General features: G+C 38.8%; 2 protein-coding genes across 3 annotated transcripts; one reads left to right on the top strand and one right to left on the bottom strand.

Moving 5' to 3' along the window:
* Positions 1-1,589: 1,589 nt before the first annotated feature.
* On the bottom strand, positions 1,590-9,414 carry LOC142159851 (uncharacterized). The gene is made up of 5 exons (XM_075214656.1): positions 9,327-9,414; positions 3,931-4,083; positions 3,526-3,708; positions 3,328-3,403; positions 1,590-3,038 (listed from the first exon to the last, which is right to left on the bottom strand). The coding sequence occupies exons 2-5, from the start codon at positions 4,003-4,005 to the stop codon at positions 1,618-1,620; spliced, it is 1,755 nt and encodes a 584-aa protein (XP_075070757.1). The 5' UTR covers positions 4,006-4,083; positions 9,327-9,414; the 3' UTR covers positions 1,590-1,617.
* A 71-nt stretch (positions 9,415-9,485) lies between these two features.
* Positions 9,486-17,166, top strand: LOC142159886 (uncharacterized). Of its 2 annotated transcripts, XM_075214738.1 has the most exons (5): positions 9,486-9,578; positions 10,046-10,188; positions 10,507-10,701; positions 10,816-10,894; positions 15,813-17,166. In XM_075214738.1, the coding sequence occupies exons 2-5, from the start codon at positions 10,108-10,110 to the stop codon at positions 17,033-17,035; spliced, it is 1,578 nt and encodes a 525-aa protein (XP_075070839.1). In that variant the 5' UTR covers positions 9,486-9,578; positions 10,046-10,107; the 3' UTR covers positions 17,036-17,166. The 2 variants fall into 2 exon arrangements, with proteins under 2 accessions (XP_075070839.1, XP_075070838.1); XM_075214737.1 differs by having other exon boundaries at positions 9,504-10,188.
* Positions 17,167-18,160: the final 994 nt, after the last annotated feature.

Genomic DNA, 18,160 nt, shown 5'->3' with positions numbered 1-18,160 from the left:
CTGGGGCTGATAGGTCAGTCCTGAATCAATGTGACTAATTAGATTTACACAATTGAATTCATCCAGTAACAGTATAAGGTTACATGTGTAGTGGATTAGCGAGTTAACCCTTCCCAGTTTGTGTGTTAAACATGGACTTGGAGGGGGGTACACTTAAATAACTAGGCTTGACCTTTATTAAATTGCCTGGTGCTACTATTTCACAACAGCTCTCTTCTGGCCATGGCACTCACTCAATCCTAAAACTCCATTTAATAATGTCCAAATCTCAGTAAAGGCAAGTTTAGCAGATGTTCTGCAACTCAACAAAAGGTATTCCCCACAAGTAGTACCTTCACAACACAGTAGATGTGACACAGAATAAGAACAAAGAACAGAAATAGCAGGCATTTAGACAGGTGTTGCAGACATATAAAACAAACTGTTAGAAAATAAGGATCTCTCCCGTTTGTTTGATCTGTCATCCGTGCAATTACTGCTATTACGATGTGTAGGATTAATACTGCAATACACTGATTCAGCTGGTTGCTAGTTAAATAGTTACAAGCTTCATTTAGCTCTCAATCTGGCAGCCTCGGGTGTGCAATCACTTATCACACTCATGCAGGTAATCATCCTGCAGTTTCTGATTGATGCCGCTGCCTTTACAAACCTCTTTCAGTCTTCAAACCAATACTAGTGATAGTTCCTGCTTGACCTAGTGTGCCTTGTAGCCTGTGACCTGTTCTGCTCTCATTGTTTGACCTGCATTGTTTAAAGAATTTTGCAGTCTTCTCCACTCCTGACTCTTGGCTTGTTAAACAGATCCGCATATATATCTCTACCTGCCCTGACCGCTGGCTTTATAGGAACTGCTGTCTTCTCTACTCTTGACCGTGGCCTGTTATTTGCATTAACCCCTGCCTGCCAGTTTGTAACACTACACCACCTGGTTGCTCACATCCTACAACCATGTGTTGACCACTTCATCAGGCAAGTGCCAGTCTAATTCTCAGTTTCCTTTACGGAACCATCAAGATTGCTCACTACCTCCTACTGAGTTTTGTCCACTCCACTGGGCAATTGTAAATCAACAACTACTACTACCCAAGCTAAAGTCCTGGGGGCAACTGAGTGCTGTGGAAAGTGTCTAGTGCATCGGAAAGGGGGCTGCTAGAGGCGAACATCTTGAATAGCTGTTCTAATAGTTGAGGATTACATATACCTTACCCTTAATACAAACCAGAATATTTTATTTTTTATATTCCTTTTCCCCGGAAGCAATAAAAGTCAGTATAATATGTATGGATTTGTACATTCAGTAAGAGAGGTTTTTAGCTAAGAAATTTGTCATCTTGGTGTTGCTGTATGGTAACATTTGCAAAGAAACCCCAAATCAGCTACAAAAATAAAATGTGACTGATTTTGTTTAATTTATTGCTGCAATACTAAAATTGTTTTATGTTTATATTATATATATTAATGAAAAGACATTAACGTTTTACTGTGGCTTTAAATAAGCTTAGACATTTTTAACATAATACATTTTCCAAGCTGTGTATAATGGTTCTACCACATGATTCTGAATATAAAAATGAAGCAAATTATCATTTGAAAAACTATGAAAGGACATAAAATTTATTTTCTGTGAGTTTTCTGATGCTCCCGAAGATGTGACTTTTGGGAGAAACATTTTCCACATTCAGAACATTTAAACGGTCTCTCTCCAGTGTGAATTCTCCTATGTCTAAGAAGATCTGAGTTACTGATAAAACCTTTCCCACATTCAGAGCAAGAATATGGCTTCTCTCCTGTGTGAGTCCTCTGATGTATAACTAATTGTGAATTACATGGAAAACATCTTTGACACTCAGTGCAGGAATAAGGCTTCTCGCGTGTGTGAATTCTCTGATGTATAACAAGAGTTGATTTTGTAGCAAAGCGTTTTCCACATGCCAAACATCCAAAGGGTTTCTCTCCAGTGTGAATTCTTTGATGTATAATGAGATGAGAGTTGTTACAAAAACACTTCCCACATTCAGAACAGGAATATTGCGTTCCTTCTGTATGAATGCTCTGTTGTGAAATAGGCCGTGGTTTAAAAGTGAGGACTTCTCCACATTCCACACAAACTGCCTTATTTATTTCCCGATTATCTACATCATCTGAGTTAGTAACAAAAGAATTCTGATGCGGACAGCCATGATAAATTCCATCTGTGGTGTTTGTTCTTAGTTTACAGACATCGCTAGTCGGTACAGGACTTGTGCCATTACGCTGCACAACAGCAGAAGCAGCAATTGTATGATCCAGAGCAATGTCTGTCGCCTTCTCAAGTTTTCTTTCCTGGCCTAGGTGAATGATTTGATGTCTAAAAAGTCCTAATCTAGTGCTAAAATGCCTATGACATCTAGTACATGTAAAAAGCTTCTTCCATGGATGATGTTTTTGTCGTTTTGCAAAATTTGATTGATCAGAAAAACAACTTCCATGATCAGAATGTGAATAGTGTTCTTTTCCTTTGTGAGGTCTCTGATTTATGATCAGCAGTGATTTACATGCTACCTTATTTTCTGTCTGTTGTTCTACATGATCAGAAATACTGCTGATACAATTATCTTCAAATTTATGGGTATTACAGTCTTCTCCATTGTTTCCCTGTATATGGGTAAGTGTATAATACATATCTCTGTGTTCTGTGGATGAATAACTGTCAGTGTCTGGGAGATTTCCTTGTTCACGCAAGACCGATTCCTCCTTAATATGAGTGGACAGATTTTGTGCATCATCTGTGGGTGTATAAATGTCAGTGTGTGAGAGATTTCCTTCTTCACACGAGACTGATTCCTCCTTAATAGGCGTAGATGTATATTGTGTATGATCTCTGGGTGTATAACTGTCAGTGTCTGTGAGATTTCCTTCTTCACATAAGGCAGATTCCTCCTTAATATGAGTAGATGTACATTGTGTAAGATTTGTAGGTGTATCAATGTCTGTATCTGTGAGATTTTCTTCTTCCCAAGAGATTGGTTCCTTCTCATTTCTGGTCTCTGATAAATCTGTTAAGAAACAAGCAAAACTAATGATATTTATTGACATATACTTACATTTACATTGCAATGCATCTACATTTATATCACACTATTAAATACTTTATTAGCATTAGTATATTCTATAGGCCAATACCTACTTTATGCCCAAGTCTAAGAAAGTATTATATTTTGTTTTCCTTAATTTTGCTATTTGATGTGTGTTTAAGATCCCCCTTTGCACAAATAACAAGATGTTATCACCTGCTAAAGACATATGCTAGCTACACAACCAGAACAGTGATATAACTCTTCTTACCCATTGATGTGAGGAGTTGATTATCCATCATGACATACTTGTACAGATTCTTCTGTCCTTCTAAATATTGCCACACCTGCAAGTATAAACAGACAGTGACATCCTGACACCTTATAGGAACCTGACACACACAATAATAGTCATCACCCAGACACATCCCCTGGTGTTACTGTATAATGTCCCATTCCCAGCAGTCACCTCTCCAGTCAGCAGATGAATGATCTTGTTGGTGAGTTCTAGAATCCTCTGGTCATTGTTTCTCTCATGTATCAGTGAGTGAGGTGGAGGTTCCATGATGGGGCTCTGGGCCCTGCTCAGTCCTTCTGGACTATTACTGTGGGTGTCATTTCTCCCAGATGTCTTCTTTACAACTGTGTAATCCTAAGCAATAGAGAGGACATTGATAAATGTTGTAGCCACACACAATACTTTTTTTTTTTTTAGTTCTCTTCTCTGGCTAAATACTTGCCCACAACTCAAACGGATACTGAGAATATCTACCTACCTGACTGATACAGATTGATTCTGTGGGAATATGTCTATTAGTGGCCACACTAAGACTACACCATCATTAGGGCAACACATATTCTCAGAATCCCATACCTCACCAGTCAGCATATAGATGATCTCAACAGTGAGATTTAATACTCCAGTCATATGACTCCTGTTAGGGTCCATTCTCACGGAGTTACTACACCTCACTTCACGTGATCTCTGTTACGGACCACTCACAATCCTGTTCCTCCAAGATACAACCTATCAAAAAAAAGATAATATAATCATAAGCAGGACAATGAATTCATCCGGATATGTATTTTATGTAACGGATTGGCATAAACCAGCTCTAACAAGTATAATGTGTATATGTGACTGACAGAAATATAACCAGCTCCATGGTGTATAATGTGTATTATATATGAGTGATAGGAATATAACCAGCTCCAATGTGTATAATGTGTATTATATATGACTGACAGGAATATAACCAGCTCCAATGTGTATAATGTGTATTATATATGACTGACAGGAATATAACCAGCTCCAATGTGTATAATGTGTATTATATATGACTGACAGGAATATAACCAGCTCCAATGTGTATAATGTGTATTATATATGACTGACAGGAATATAACCAGCTCCAATGTGTATAATGTGTATTATATATGACTGATAGGAATATAACCAGCTTCAATGTGTATTATATATGACTGACAGGAATATAACCAGCTCCAATGTGTACAATATGTATGATATGTGACTGACAGGAATATAACCAGCTCCAATGTGTATAATATGTATGATATGTGACTGACAGGAATATAACCAGCTCCAATGTGTATAATATGTATGATATGTGACTGACAGGAATATAACCAGCTCCAATGTGTATAATATGTATGATATGTGACTGACAGGAATATAACCAGCTCCAATGTGTATAATATGTATGATATGTGACTGACAGGAATATAACCAGCTCTAATGTAATATGTATGATATGTGACTGACAGGAATATAACCAGCTCCAATGTGTATAATATGTATTATATATGACTGACAGGAATATAACCAGCTCCAATGTGTATAATATGTATGATATGTGACTGACAGGAATATAACCAGCTCCAATGTGTATAATATGTATGATATGTGACTGACAAGAATATAACCAGCTCCAATGTGTATAATATGTATGATATGTGACTGACAGGAATATAACCAGCTCCAATGTGTATAATATGTATGATATGTGACTGACAGGAATATAACCAGCTCCAATGTAATATGTATGATATGTGACTGACAGGAATATAACCAGCTCCAATGTGTATAATATGTATGATATGTGACTGACAGGAATATAACCAGCTCCAATATGTATTATATATGACTGACAGGAATATAACCAGCTCCAATGTGTATAATATGTATGATATGTGACTGACAGGAATATAACCAGCTCCAATGTGTGTAATATGTATGATATGTGACTGACAGGAATATAACCAGCTCCAATGTGTATAATGTATATTATATGTGACTATAGTCAATTCCAAAAGTAGAAAGGGAGTGCTCTCATATTATCAGACTTAAAGATTTAAAAAGTAATGCTACCATTAGGCAAACCTAGGGTGCCAATATTTAGGGTGGGGGCGCATAAAATACTGAATGAATGTCACTCATCCAATGATTTAAATGTCCCTGTGGCACCCCCACATGGAGCACCTGCCACTGACATGAAGGAAAAGGAGTCAGCAGCTTCCTACACGTGAATCTGCTGCCTAGGGCGCCCCAGGACTTTCACTGATCCTGGTTCATAGTTTGTTAAAATCTTAAAAGATACAAACTGCACTTACAATCCAAATGTAAAATCAAGCATGTAGTGGATTAACCCTCAATGTTCCCACCTGCAACACATTTCGGAGAAAAACCTCCTTCAGCAGGTAAAATGGAGAACACAATCTCTAGCCAGTAGTGCAAAAATAGATTATATATAGAAACATATTTCATTCCAGTCTGCCCATTTTTAACCTATGTTAACCTCAAACCGTATTTGATCCTTAGTTCTTTATAAGGATATCCTTATGTCTATCCCAAGCATGTTTAAATTGCTCTACTGTATTATCTACCACCTCTGATGGAAGCTATTCCATTTATCCACTACCCTTTCTGTGAAGTAGTTTTCCTCAAATTTCCTCTGAACCTACTTCCCTCCAGTGTCAGTGTATGTCCTCGTGTTCTAATACTTCTCTTCCTTTGAGGAATGTTTCCCTCCTGTATCTTGTTAAAACCCTTGATATATTTGAGCGTTTCGGTCATGACCCCCCCTTTCCATTCTACTAAGATCTTTTAGTCTTTCTGGGTAAGTTTTGTGATGTAGGCCATGCACCATCTTAGTTGTCCTTCTTTGTACAGTCTCTAATGTATTTATATCCTTCTGGAGATATGGCCTCCAGAACTGGACACAGTATTCTAGATGAGGCCGTACCAATGACCTATACAGTGGTATTATTACTTCTTTCTTTCTGCTCCTAATTTCTCTCCCTATACAGCCAAGCATCTGACTTGCCTTTCTCATTGCTTTGTTACATTGCTTACCTGCCTTTAAGTCACCTGAAATAGTGACTCCTAGATCTATTCCCACCTCAATAGTTTCCATTATAGTGTCATTGATACTGTATTTGGCCTTTAGCTTTTTGAGATCCCAGTGCGTGATTTTGCATTATTTGGCATTAAACTGTCGTTGCCACACTCTTTACCATTCCTCTACCTAGATCATCAATCATCTACCCTGTTGCATATCTTTGTGTCATCTGCCAAACGGCATACTTTCCCTTCAATACCATTTGCAATGTCTCCAATAAAGATATTAAAAAGCACTAAGTTTATGTACAGATCCCTGGGGTACTCCACTGGTAACCGTTCCCTCCTGTGAATGCACTCCATTTACTATAACTCTCTGCTTTCTATCCTGCAACCAAGATCTTATCCATTCAACCATTTAGAATCCAATTATAGGAACCACACAGGTGATGCAATCAACATTATGAGGTCTAAGTATATATCGCAAGCTGACCCTACTTAGTTACATATAGGCTAATGTTCACTATTCCTAAATGAACATGCTGATTCTTTATAAACAGCAACTATCTAATGTTATATAATACAAAAAAACACAAAATTCTCAAATGATCTAAAACAATAATACAATTACAAATACTTTTGAACCTTCCACAAAAACATAATGAAATTTATTGAAGGTTTTGTTTATGCGTATAGTGGTCCGCCCTCTCTTTACATATATTTTACTGACAGAAATATATCCAGCTCCAATGTGTATAATCCGCTATGTCGTCTATAATGAGTATTATATTGGACTGGCAGCAATATATCCAGCCACATTGTTTATAATGTATATTGTATGTGGCTGACAAATATAATACCATTGCCAATCTTTATAATATATATCACATTTGCCGGACAGGAATATAATCAGCTACATTGTTTATAATATGTATACTGCATGCGACAGTGGCTAAGTCCCCCTTTAAATCCCCCACTTGTCGGACAGAAAGCGGCGGATGCGACAAAGGAAGGGTTAATACCCAGTGCTGCAGCACCAGTCAGATTAATTTGCGGCGTAGTGCGCAGAGGTTGTGACGCCTGGTGGTGGCAGGATTATCCTCCCACAGCTAGTGTGCAGTTGGCATTTGCAGTCGGTGGCAGGTGGCATCAGTAAAGCTGGTCAGTAATGGCCGGTTACTGACGGGTGGAGAGAAACCCAAATAAACTGTAGTAGGGAATTTAGACTGTAAGCTCCAATGGGGCAGGGACTGAGTGAGTTCTATGTACAGCGCTGCGGAATTAGTAGCGCTATATAAATAGTTGATGATGATGACTACCCAAAAAGGAGGACCAGGTGGCAGAGTAAGTCCATCCAGTCACAGTGACTGACAGAAACATCAGCTCCAGTGTGTACTACATGTGCCTGACAGATACACTATTTATAATGTGTATAGAAGACAACTGACAGAAATACCAGCGCCACTGTGTATAATGTATATTGTATGTGACTGACAAACAAACATAACCAGTTTCAAATGTGCATGTGAGTGAGAGGAATAATACCAGCTCCATTGAGTATAATGTGTACTATACACTCAGTTGCCACCTTATTAGGCACTGGGTAGGACTCCCTCTGTGGTATGGGTTTGATAACGTGCTGGAAATATTCCTTAGAGTAGTCCATGTTGACATGATCGTATCATACAGTTGCTGCAGATTTGTTGGCTGCACGTTCATACTGAAAATCTCCTGTTCCACCATATCCCAAAGGTGCTTTATTGGATTGAGATCTGGTAATTGTGGAGGCCATTGCAATACACTGAGCTCATTGTCAGGTGGAATCATCTTGAGATTATGTGTGCTTTGTGACATGGAACAATATTCTTAAGGAAGTAGGGTAGATTGTGGCTATAGAGAGATGCATATGGTCAGCAACAATACTCTGGCTGTGATATTAAATGACACTCAATTGATATTAAGGGACCTAATGTGTGCCAGGAAAACATTCTCCACACCATTACACCTCCTCATTGGATTCATGTTTACACTAAATTCTGACCCTACCATCTGCACATTGCTGCAGAAATCAAGATTCATCAGATCATGCAAAGTTTTTCCACTTTTCAACTGTCCAGTTTTGGTTAGTCTGCGGCCACTGTAGCCTCAGCTTCCTATTCTTTCTGACAGAAATGAAACCCTGTGTGGTCCCTGTGTAATCAGAGATGCTGCATACCACTGTTGTAAAGCTATTTGAGTTACTGTTATTTGAGTTACTGTCCCCTTCCTGTCAGCCTGAACAAATCTGGCCATTCTCCTCTGACCTCCCTCATTAACAAGGTGTTGTCGTCCACAGAACTGCCGCTCATTGGATGTTTTTTGCTTTGTGCGCCATTCTCTATAAACTCTATATACTGATGTGCATGAAAATACCATGAGATCAACAGTTTCTGAGACACTCAAACCACCCCGTCTGGGAAAAACAATTATTCCATGGTCAAAGACACTTGGATCACATATCTTCCCCATATCGGTGTTTGGTGTGAACAACAACTGAACCTCTTGACCATGTCTGCATCCTTTTATGCACTAAGTTGCTGCCACATGATTGGCTGATTAGATAGTTGCATTATGAGCAGGTGTACCTAATAAAGTGGCTATTGAGTGTATGTGGAATAGTACCAGGACAGGAATAACACCAACCCCAATGTGAATTATATATATATTAAATCCAGCTCCAAAGTCTATACTGCATACAATGTATGTCTGATAGAACTAGTTCCCATGTGTATAATATATATTATTAAATTCGGCTTTTACATATGTATTTATTCAATGCTGCCATTACAGTGCCAGTTTTACACTTTACATGAGGGTTTATATGGGGTGTTATGCCTCAGATAGGTAATAAGAAGTATATATTATACTGTCACCTGGATAGGAGTCAGTGTTGCCGACGCTGCTCTCATCTACTGATCAAGTGACTTTAATAGGTGGTCAACTGCCACATCACTTCCGGGTTCCGCCGTCAACATTACTTCCGGGTTCTGCGTTTCAAGCCTCTCTAACATCTTCCGTACGTCATACGATAGGCGGACGACTTGCTAAGCCACGCCCCTGTACGCCGATTGGCCAGTGGTGGGTTCTGAGGCTGCCTGTTGTCTGCCTAGGAGGATGAGCAGGAGGTAAGGCGGCAGCTGCGGCACTGGCGCTTATAAAGGAAGTTACAGTGGTTCTGTGGGGAGATGGTTTCATGTTACGGGGAATCGTGTGGTCAGAGGTTATTGGCCTACTATTGTGCCCCACTGGTTATCATTGTAAGGTCCCCGCCCCCTGGTGTCACATGACTCACACAAGGCACTGAAGGACAAACACCTCTTAACAATTAATTATGTTTTCAATTAACTCTGTGTATGGTTTAGACCAGGGGTAGGCAACCTGCGGCTCTCCAGGTGTTGTGAAACTACTACAAGTCCCAGCATGCTTTGCCAGTAGATAACCAACAGATAGGTGGCAAGGCATGCTGGGATTTGTAGTTTCACAAACACCTGAGCTGCAGGTTGCTTACCCCTGGTTTAGACATAGGTAATACCAGGGGATGTGTCTGGGTGACCTGTTTATTTTTTTTACTTTTATGTTTGACCAATTTAAGTGTTATATGAACTGACACCAATCATCTTTTGAGAGCTACCTGTAGAGGTAATCTGAAGAACAATGATGAATGAGGAAATTGGTCCAATGGCTGAAAAGATCCTTAATCTCACTGTGGACATCATCTACCTGCTGACTAAAGAGGTGAGGGATTCTGGGAATGTTACAGTGACCGTATTCATATCTCTTAATAAACCAGGGACCTGACTGGAGAGGTGAGGGATTCTGGGAATGTCATGTTGACCTCATACTTAGCATAAAATGCAACATACATGGAATACATTAGTATGCATATTTTTAGGGTGCAGAATTAAAAAGATTTGTTTAGCATTAATCAAGATTATCTTTTTGAATGTCATAATGTTCTCGTACCTGGGATTGAGGTTCAGGTGTAATCGGGTCTGCGCAAAAGTAACTTGTTATAAAGGTAACAGAATTATTATTGTCTTTTTTAACTTGCAGGATTATACAGTAGTGAATAAGAAGACATCAGCGGAGCCTGTTGCACCAACTACTAGTTCCCATATATCAGGTGGATTGAGCGGAACTCGGAGCCCCATCATGGAACCTCCACCTCACTCACTGATACATGAGAGAAACAATGACCAGAAGATTCTAGAACTCACCAACAAGATTGTACACCTGCTGACTGGAGAGGTGACTGCTGGGAATGGGACATTATACAGTAACACCAGGTGATGTGTCTGGGTGATGACTGTATCATTGTATCGGGTTCCTGTAAGATGTGAAGATGTCACTGTTTATTTTCAGGTGTGGAAGTATTTAGAGGGGCACAAAGATCTGTACAAGGACGTGATGATGGAGAATCACCAGCCTCCCACATTACTGGGTAAGCGAAGACTTAATAACACTTTCTTTTCTAAATAAATCAATTTTTTTCTAAATAATAGATGTAATCACAACATGTGTTAGCATTTTAATTTATTTAATAAGAAGCTTCATAAATGTACTGCAAGGGGAGAGACAAGTACTCCGTCTCATTTATGTTGAAGTGGAATTGAATCCCTTGCATGGAGGGGTCAGCTAATAGGAGCCTTACTTGACTTACCAGAACAGAAGATCCAAACCTGCTCTACAGAAAGCACATTATGAAGGCAGGGACTAGCCTCTGTTGCCCAGAGAAGGTGCAGGTTGATGCTATACAAAGTTCAATTAAAGCAGCAATCCCACATAGATTTTTTTTTCTCAAAATAGCAATATACCATTCTATACGGGCAGTTAGATATTATGAGGAAACAGTTCATGTCCAGTGCCACCGGTATAAATGATTCACAAGGCAATTAAGACAACTCGCACACAAATGGATTCTTTGAGTACTAGAATTTAAGATTTAAAGGGTGTTCTTCTGACACCATTAGAATTAGAAAGATACCTGTCACATCTCATCTATGACTATTAGAAGGTGCCAATGGAGTTTTCCACACTTGCTGTTTGGGAGATGGGATAAGGATCTGTTAGGCACGTCTAGTTGCTATCCAATAACGATTGTCGATTTCCGTAATGTGGTTCCAAAGCACAATGTGATTTAATAGCCAAAAGTTGCAGAATAACAAGCAGAATACAATAAGTACAGCCGTTACTTATCGCAGGTGCCCTGGATCCAGTGTACAGTCATTCAGGTCTGAAGGCTGTGGTCAAAGTAGACTGTCCACAGTCAGTGAATACAGTAAAACAATGCAGATGATGTGGCTTGCTTCTATTGGTCCAGGCTTCAGGAAGGTCCAGTGTACTGCAGGTCATAGGCCAGTTCAAACGAAAATATCCAAAGGTGGGGGGTCAGCTCTCCAGGGGATGCACTCCGATTTTCCCGCCAAGAATCCAGTTTAAACTAGTCTATTTACATTACACAGTCAGTATCATTTTAAACATTTATTCTCTTTCATCGCTAACTAGAGAATGCAATGTGCGATCCCTTCGGCGAATGAACCGGACAACTGCGGATAAATAGGGGATTAAATCGATACTAAACATGACATATTTCATGTAACCTGAACTTTTGATTTCACTAACATGTATATAACTTATAATATTAACCTTGAACATTGCTACATTTTGATATAAATAACTATGTGTTGCAACTACAATTAGTGTGTACTATTTAAAAATATGTATGTTCGTGTGAATGCGTGTATATGTGTAAATCCTGTTGGTGCCACGTATTGCAGCCGTATACGCTTCTCCACGCCGTAGCGCGCTCTACGCATAATTTTCAGACAAAGACGATCAAGTTGGCTAGATATTAATTGAAATTACTTTATCCAATTATCTGACTTCGACTGATCCTGTAGAATTGTTATGGAAACAATGGGCAGAGTAGACACACTGGAATCCTTTGTTGTGCCCCATGTGATAGTGTTCAGATTGCAGTTAGAAAATCTCACTGGCATGGTTCACTTCAAGCTTTGGGTTGCCCAACAATAACATGGTGGATAGTTCATGATTGTTGCAGAGTTTCATGATCACGTCTCTATGTGTAGTATGGGTGAAACCACTACAATTATGTTAATTGCCACTTAAAATTCACAGGTCCAGGGCCATTTTGAATCAATATAGAAGTTCTTACCAGGAACTTGTGTGTATAAAATTAGTTAGAAAATTCTATACATGTTACATCATTTCAAGGCAAAGTTCACACAGGTCAAAGATAAGGATCTTTTAAAGGTAATATCCACCCAAAATGTTTGTTTTACAGAAAACCCTTGAACTCCCCCACTCTAAAAGATCCTTTGGGATCACATGAGCTTCTTCCTTTCTATACATCACCATCAATATTTAACCCGTCTTTATTAATTGCCCATTAAGAATTGGGCTTTTTCACTCAGCTGCCAGTTGCAGCAGTAAAGTTAATTTATTTGCTTTTATTTTAATTTTCATTTATTTTATACATTGTATTGCTGTCAGCTGTGCTGTTGGGAGGACTGTATTTAAGACCAGGGCAGGCCACGGGACAGGTGCCTTAGATCCAGCTTTGTGGATGGCTCCCTCTGAGCAGCTTAGGGCCTGCATTACTATGATTAAGGTTAGGTCTGCCTCCTCTGAGCGGAGCCAGAGCTTGCGCTAGTCAGCCTCTATCACCAGGTCCCAATTAGATAAGTGCAGCAACAAGGTCTTCAATGAACCAAGCAGTTTAGGTGGGGGCTCCTACTGCAGCAGCTCTCGCTAGAGCCTGACTTGGCAAGGGGAGCTGTCTTCTGGGCCATGGGGGGAGGTGGATAACCCCTTCTTCAGGCAGCTCACTTCCTCGATGGGCTTTTCCTCACATAGGAAACCGCTCTAAAATTCAACAGACTCCTGGGGGTAAATGTATCAAGCTGGGAGTTTCCAGCATGTTTGGAGAAAGATGTTGCCTATAGCAACCAATCATATTCTAGCTGTCAATTTGCAGAATGTACTAAATAAATAATAACTAGAATCTGATTGGTTGCTATAGGCAACATCTCTGCTTTTCAAACCCGCCGGAAACTCTCAGCTTGATACATTTGTCCCCTGCTCTCTTCAGGTTCATCTGCTCCAGTCCTGGTGGAAAAGCATGGTTTTTCTACTGTGCCGCTGCGTGTGTATTGTAGGATTTCTGGCACCTTGTGAAACTGAGACCGTCCAGCCATCCGACACAAGCAGCTTCTTGCTTCTAATCAAACAGTGCTTTATTCTGTGCATCACAATAACAGCAATACTTCTTGTCAGGACGACACCAGTAAGCAATATCATGTTGCCTACAACTCCTGGCTCTCTACCGACTGGCCAACTTCCTGAGCATCAGTCAAAAAACATAAGTGAACAATACAGTCTTTTATCCCCCACCAGTCAATAACACTCATGATGCACCTGTGTGTTTGTGTGCATTGGAAAAGTCTGTGTGGAATTGAACCCTGGCTGCAGTTTATAAAATAAAATGTTTAATGGTCGCATTCCTCGTACATAAGACAAGTAGAAAATTTATTCATATGAACTATTATAAGAAACAAACAAAACTGATGACCACAATATACAACATATTATAACCAATATGAGAAAGAGCCTGTAAAAAAAATGTTGTATAAAAAAGAAACCATAGACTCTAAGGAGAGGTCCTCCTTGGGTGATGAATGCAGCAATGTCCACACATAAAAACTCCAATTTGTCAGTATTATAAGCAGCGTGAATGATTCACAGGTGTTGGTAACTATGTATATCGTTACTCATGAATATTGTAGTGTTCAATAGAAGAACCAACTTCCGATAGATCCTCAGTGCGAATAAGTATTGAATACGTCCCGAGCAGATGTATTGGACAATTCCAATCCGAGTGAAAATACAGCTGGTAGATCCTTAGCAAGTGGCAGATAGATTAAGCCTCAGAGGTGCATGAGAAACTTGTCTCTTCATAAGTTACTGCCTGTAGTGCACGTTGCCTTCACACTGGCAAAAACCACTTGATACCGCTGGACAGTACTAAATGTTCAGGAGCTCCAAAGTGTTCAATATCGCATTTTGTCATATGTGACTGTATGGCAACAGGACTATAAGCACTGATTAGCTTACTGGCAGGGGATCCTCTCTAATCAAAAATAATATTTCTATTCGAATGAATAAACAGGCCTATGGCCCTTGACCGGTTTCAGTGCTATATGCACTTTCATCAGAAGGATATGAAGTAAAGGGCTGCAACCCACGTTCTATTTAAACAGATATCAAGCCAATCACCTACTTAATATGTAATTCAATGCAGAAGTGTTCACAGACACAGCAGTTGATTAATTAAATCAAGTAAGAAAGGAATACGACATTAAAATATATTAAAGCAAAATAACTTGTTATGGTATCGAGAGATTTCTATTATAAGTCAGATGTTTTACAAATACATTCAGAAAATATTGAAAGGCTCAAATCCGAGCCCTATAAATATCATCTTAATACATCTTTACAACAATATTTAAATAAGGGATTGATCCCTCGAGGTCTTAGAATATATATAAAAAAAAATCTTCATTTGTGAATGATGAATCTTTTACACATAAATGGAATTCTTGCTCAATGCTTGCTCAGAATCACTTATGAAAATTCTAATAAAATATAGGAACTCAAAAATAGAGGAATTGGAAATTGATATAGAAGCAGCAAAACTGAATTTGGATAAATGCAAAAAACATGCATCATATAAAGAGCGAGAGTCCATGCTAAATAGGAAATTGATGAATTTTGAAAGATAATTGATTGGAATTAAGCAGAAGAAATTAAAAAGGGATCAATTTGACTATGCCAAAGGTGACCTTTATTAATATTCCAGGAATCTGAATATTTCCCACTATAAACAGAGATCAGTGAATCAACAATATCTAAAGGAAAATTAGTAGAAATTTCTCCCACTGTGCGCTCCTACAACACTTGTAAACCATTTTACAGGAATAAAGATTTAGGGGAAATCATAGAACTTTCTCCCAAGCAAGCACTTTCAGTACAAATGGGCATTAATAATAATAATAAATCGGAGATAGAAACATCTAAATAACGAAAACTAGACCCAAGTTGGGTAATGAGATAATTATTGAAGCATTTAATTGCACTGCACCACAAAGGTACATCACCTGGGTCCCATCAACTACAAAGAGACTTTGTAATAAAATACCTAGATGTGCAAGGACCCCAGGGCTAGAGAAGGAGGAGCACTGCCTAACCTGTGCAGTTCACGATACACACCGGGAGAGAGGGTCAATAAAGCTATAAATACATCTTTAAAACCCAATAATGTTTTTATTCCCTCCTTTCAGATTCACTGGATAATCCCAAAACTACTCGTATGAAGGAGGAATCTGTCTCATGTGAAAAAGGAAATATCATAGACACTGACATTTATACACCCACAGATCATACACAATATACATCTAGTTCTAGTAAGGATGAATTGGTCTCATGTGAAGAAGGAAATCTCCCAATCACTGATATTTATACTCCCGCAGATCATACACAATATACACCTACTCATAATATGGAGGAATCTGTGTCATGTGTAGAAGGTAATCACACAGACATCGACATTTATACACCCACCGATCATGCACAATATACATCTACTCATATTAAGGAGGAATCAGTCATGTGTGAAAAAGGAAATCTATCTGACAATGACATATATACACCCACATATCCTACACAATCTACATCTACTCATATTAAGAAAGAATCAATCTCGTGTGAAGAAGGAAATTTCCCAGACAATGACATATATACACCCACAGATCATACACAATGTATTTCTACTCGTAATATAGAGGAATCGGTGTCCTGTGAAGAAGGAAATCTCACAGACACTGACATTTATACACCCACAGATCATACACAATATACATCTACTCGCATAAAAACATACACCGAAGGGAATTCAATTGTATGTTTTAAATATGGGACTTTTTTTGCAACAAATTCCCTGCTTCCTACACAACAGGAATTTCACCAAGGAAAAAAACTGTATTCTTGTACTGAATGTGGAAAATGTTTTAACTGTAACTCACAACTTGCAATACACTTTAGAATGCATACAGGGGAAAAACCATATTCTTGTCCTCAATGCAGCAAGTGTTTTAGACATAAACCACATCTTATTAGGCATCAGAAAGTTCACACAGGAGAGAAACCATATTCCTGCTCTGAATGTGGGAAATGTTTCGCTAGTAATTCAGACTGTGTTAGACATCAGAAAGTTCACACAGGACCAAAACCTTTTTACTGTCCTAACTGCAGCAGGTGTTTCACATGTAGTTCAGCTCTTGTTAATCACCAGTGTAATCAGAAAGGAAAGAAGCAGTTTTCTTGCTCTGAATGTGGGAAAAGTTTTACTAATAAAGCCTACCTCCATATACATCGCAGAGTTCACACTGGAGAAAAGCCGTATTCATGTTCTCTTTGTGGGAGATGTTTTACCCAGAAGTCATCGCTCACAACGCACTACAAGACTCACAGAGTTGTTAATCATATTCATGTTCAAAATGAATAAAGTGTTCTAGATACTTAGGAAATGCAAAGAAAAGCACTAATGGAAATAAGTTTCAATTTATGTATTGGTCTTTCTTTGGTAATCACAGGTTGCTCTATGAGTAAATTAAAGTTCTGCTTATTTTAGACTCATCCGCGTCTGTTTTTCAGTCTTTTTCAAACTGGCTCTGAATATAGGAGTGCTTCTGCTCATATGGCACTAGTGGATTTACAGGTTGGATCCAGCTTTTATTGCACTGCTGCATTTACAGGTACACCTAGCTCCTAGTGCATTAACAGCTGAGCTCTAGCTCTCATGATACTTGTGCATTCACAGGTGCTATTTTGTATGGCAATGGTGCCTTTACCGGCGGCTCCTGCCTTATAACACCATTGGTGTGTTTAAAGGAGATCCTAGCTAATATGGTGCAGGTGCATTTTCAGTTGACCCCTAGGTCCTATAATGCTGGTACATTTTTTCATTTCAGTGTTTTCATTAAGTTTTGTCATTTAGTTTTAAACAAATAATTAACAACAATTGGGCACAAAAGGAGAAAGGGGAGACATCAATAGGTTATCAAATAATTGTACAAGCACTCTCAATATTAGATCTGTTTATATTGCAATTATTTATCTATTTTTGTACAGTCAAGCTTTAGATATAATAAAAAGATTACATCCTCTTGTGAGGCGATTTATTTTACTTAGTCTCTAATACACAAAGCTGGAAGATGTGGGGTTTAAATCTATTGCCTTGTTTTTATTCAGTTCTAGACTAAATAACAATCTCACCTTTCCCACAATTCAGTACCTTCTTAATTAACCATTAATATACTCAAATAACACTTTTCGACTTTTCCACACGTCCAATATTTTATGGAATTATCCTAGCCCACCCGGATTAATGCCTCATTCGAGAAGGTGGAATTATGAGCTCCCAGATCTGGGGGTAAATGTATCAAGCCGAGAGTTTTCCAGAAGGTTTTGGGATATAGCAGATTAGTGTAAATGTTGTTAACTTTGCATTGCATTTAAATCCATGTTTTGGGAAACATATTGCATCCTTATACTAAAAACAAATCGGACTTCTTGGGGCCAGCAAAATGTTCAGGGGGCTGGCGTACCCCCTGCTAGGCTGTGTCCAAAA

Source organism: Mixophyes fleayi, chromosome 6 (genome assembly GCF_038048845.1).
Source record: "Mixophyes fleayi isolate aMixFle1 chromosome 6, aMixFle1.hap1, whole genome shotgun sequence".
Taxonomy (NCBI): Eukaryota; Metazoa; Chordata; class Amphibia; order Anura; family Limnodynastidae; genus Mixophyes; species Mixophyes fleayi.
The sequence above is the reverse complement of the archived record's forward strand: the minus strand, read 5'-3'. Positions and strand labels throughout refer to the sequence as shown.

Coding starts and splice junctions, on each gene's coding strand:
- LOC142159886 (XM_075214738.1), top strand. CDS start 10,108: ATGATGAATGAGGAAATTGGTCCAATGGCTGAAAAGATCCTTAATCTC. Junction 10,702..10,815: donor TACACCTGCTGACTGGAGAG/GTGACTGCTGGG, acceptor GTTTATTTTCAG/GTGTGGAAGTATTTAGAGGG. Junction 10,895..15,812: donor CCAGCCTCCCACATTACTGG/GTAAGCGAAGAC, acceptor CCCTCCTTTCAG/ATTCACTGGATAATCCCAAA.
- LOC142159851 (XM_075214656.1), bottom strand. CDS start 4,005: ATGGACCCTAACAGGAGTCATATGACTGGAGTATTAAATCTCACTGTT. Junction 3,709..3,930: donor TCTATATGCTGACTGGTGAG/GTATGGGATTCT, acceptor TCTATTGCTTAG/GATTACACAGTTGTAAAGAA. Junction 3,404..3,525: donor TTCATCTGCTGACTGGAGAG/GTGACTGCTGGG, acceptor TTATACTTGCAG/GTGTGGCAATATTTAGAAGG.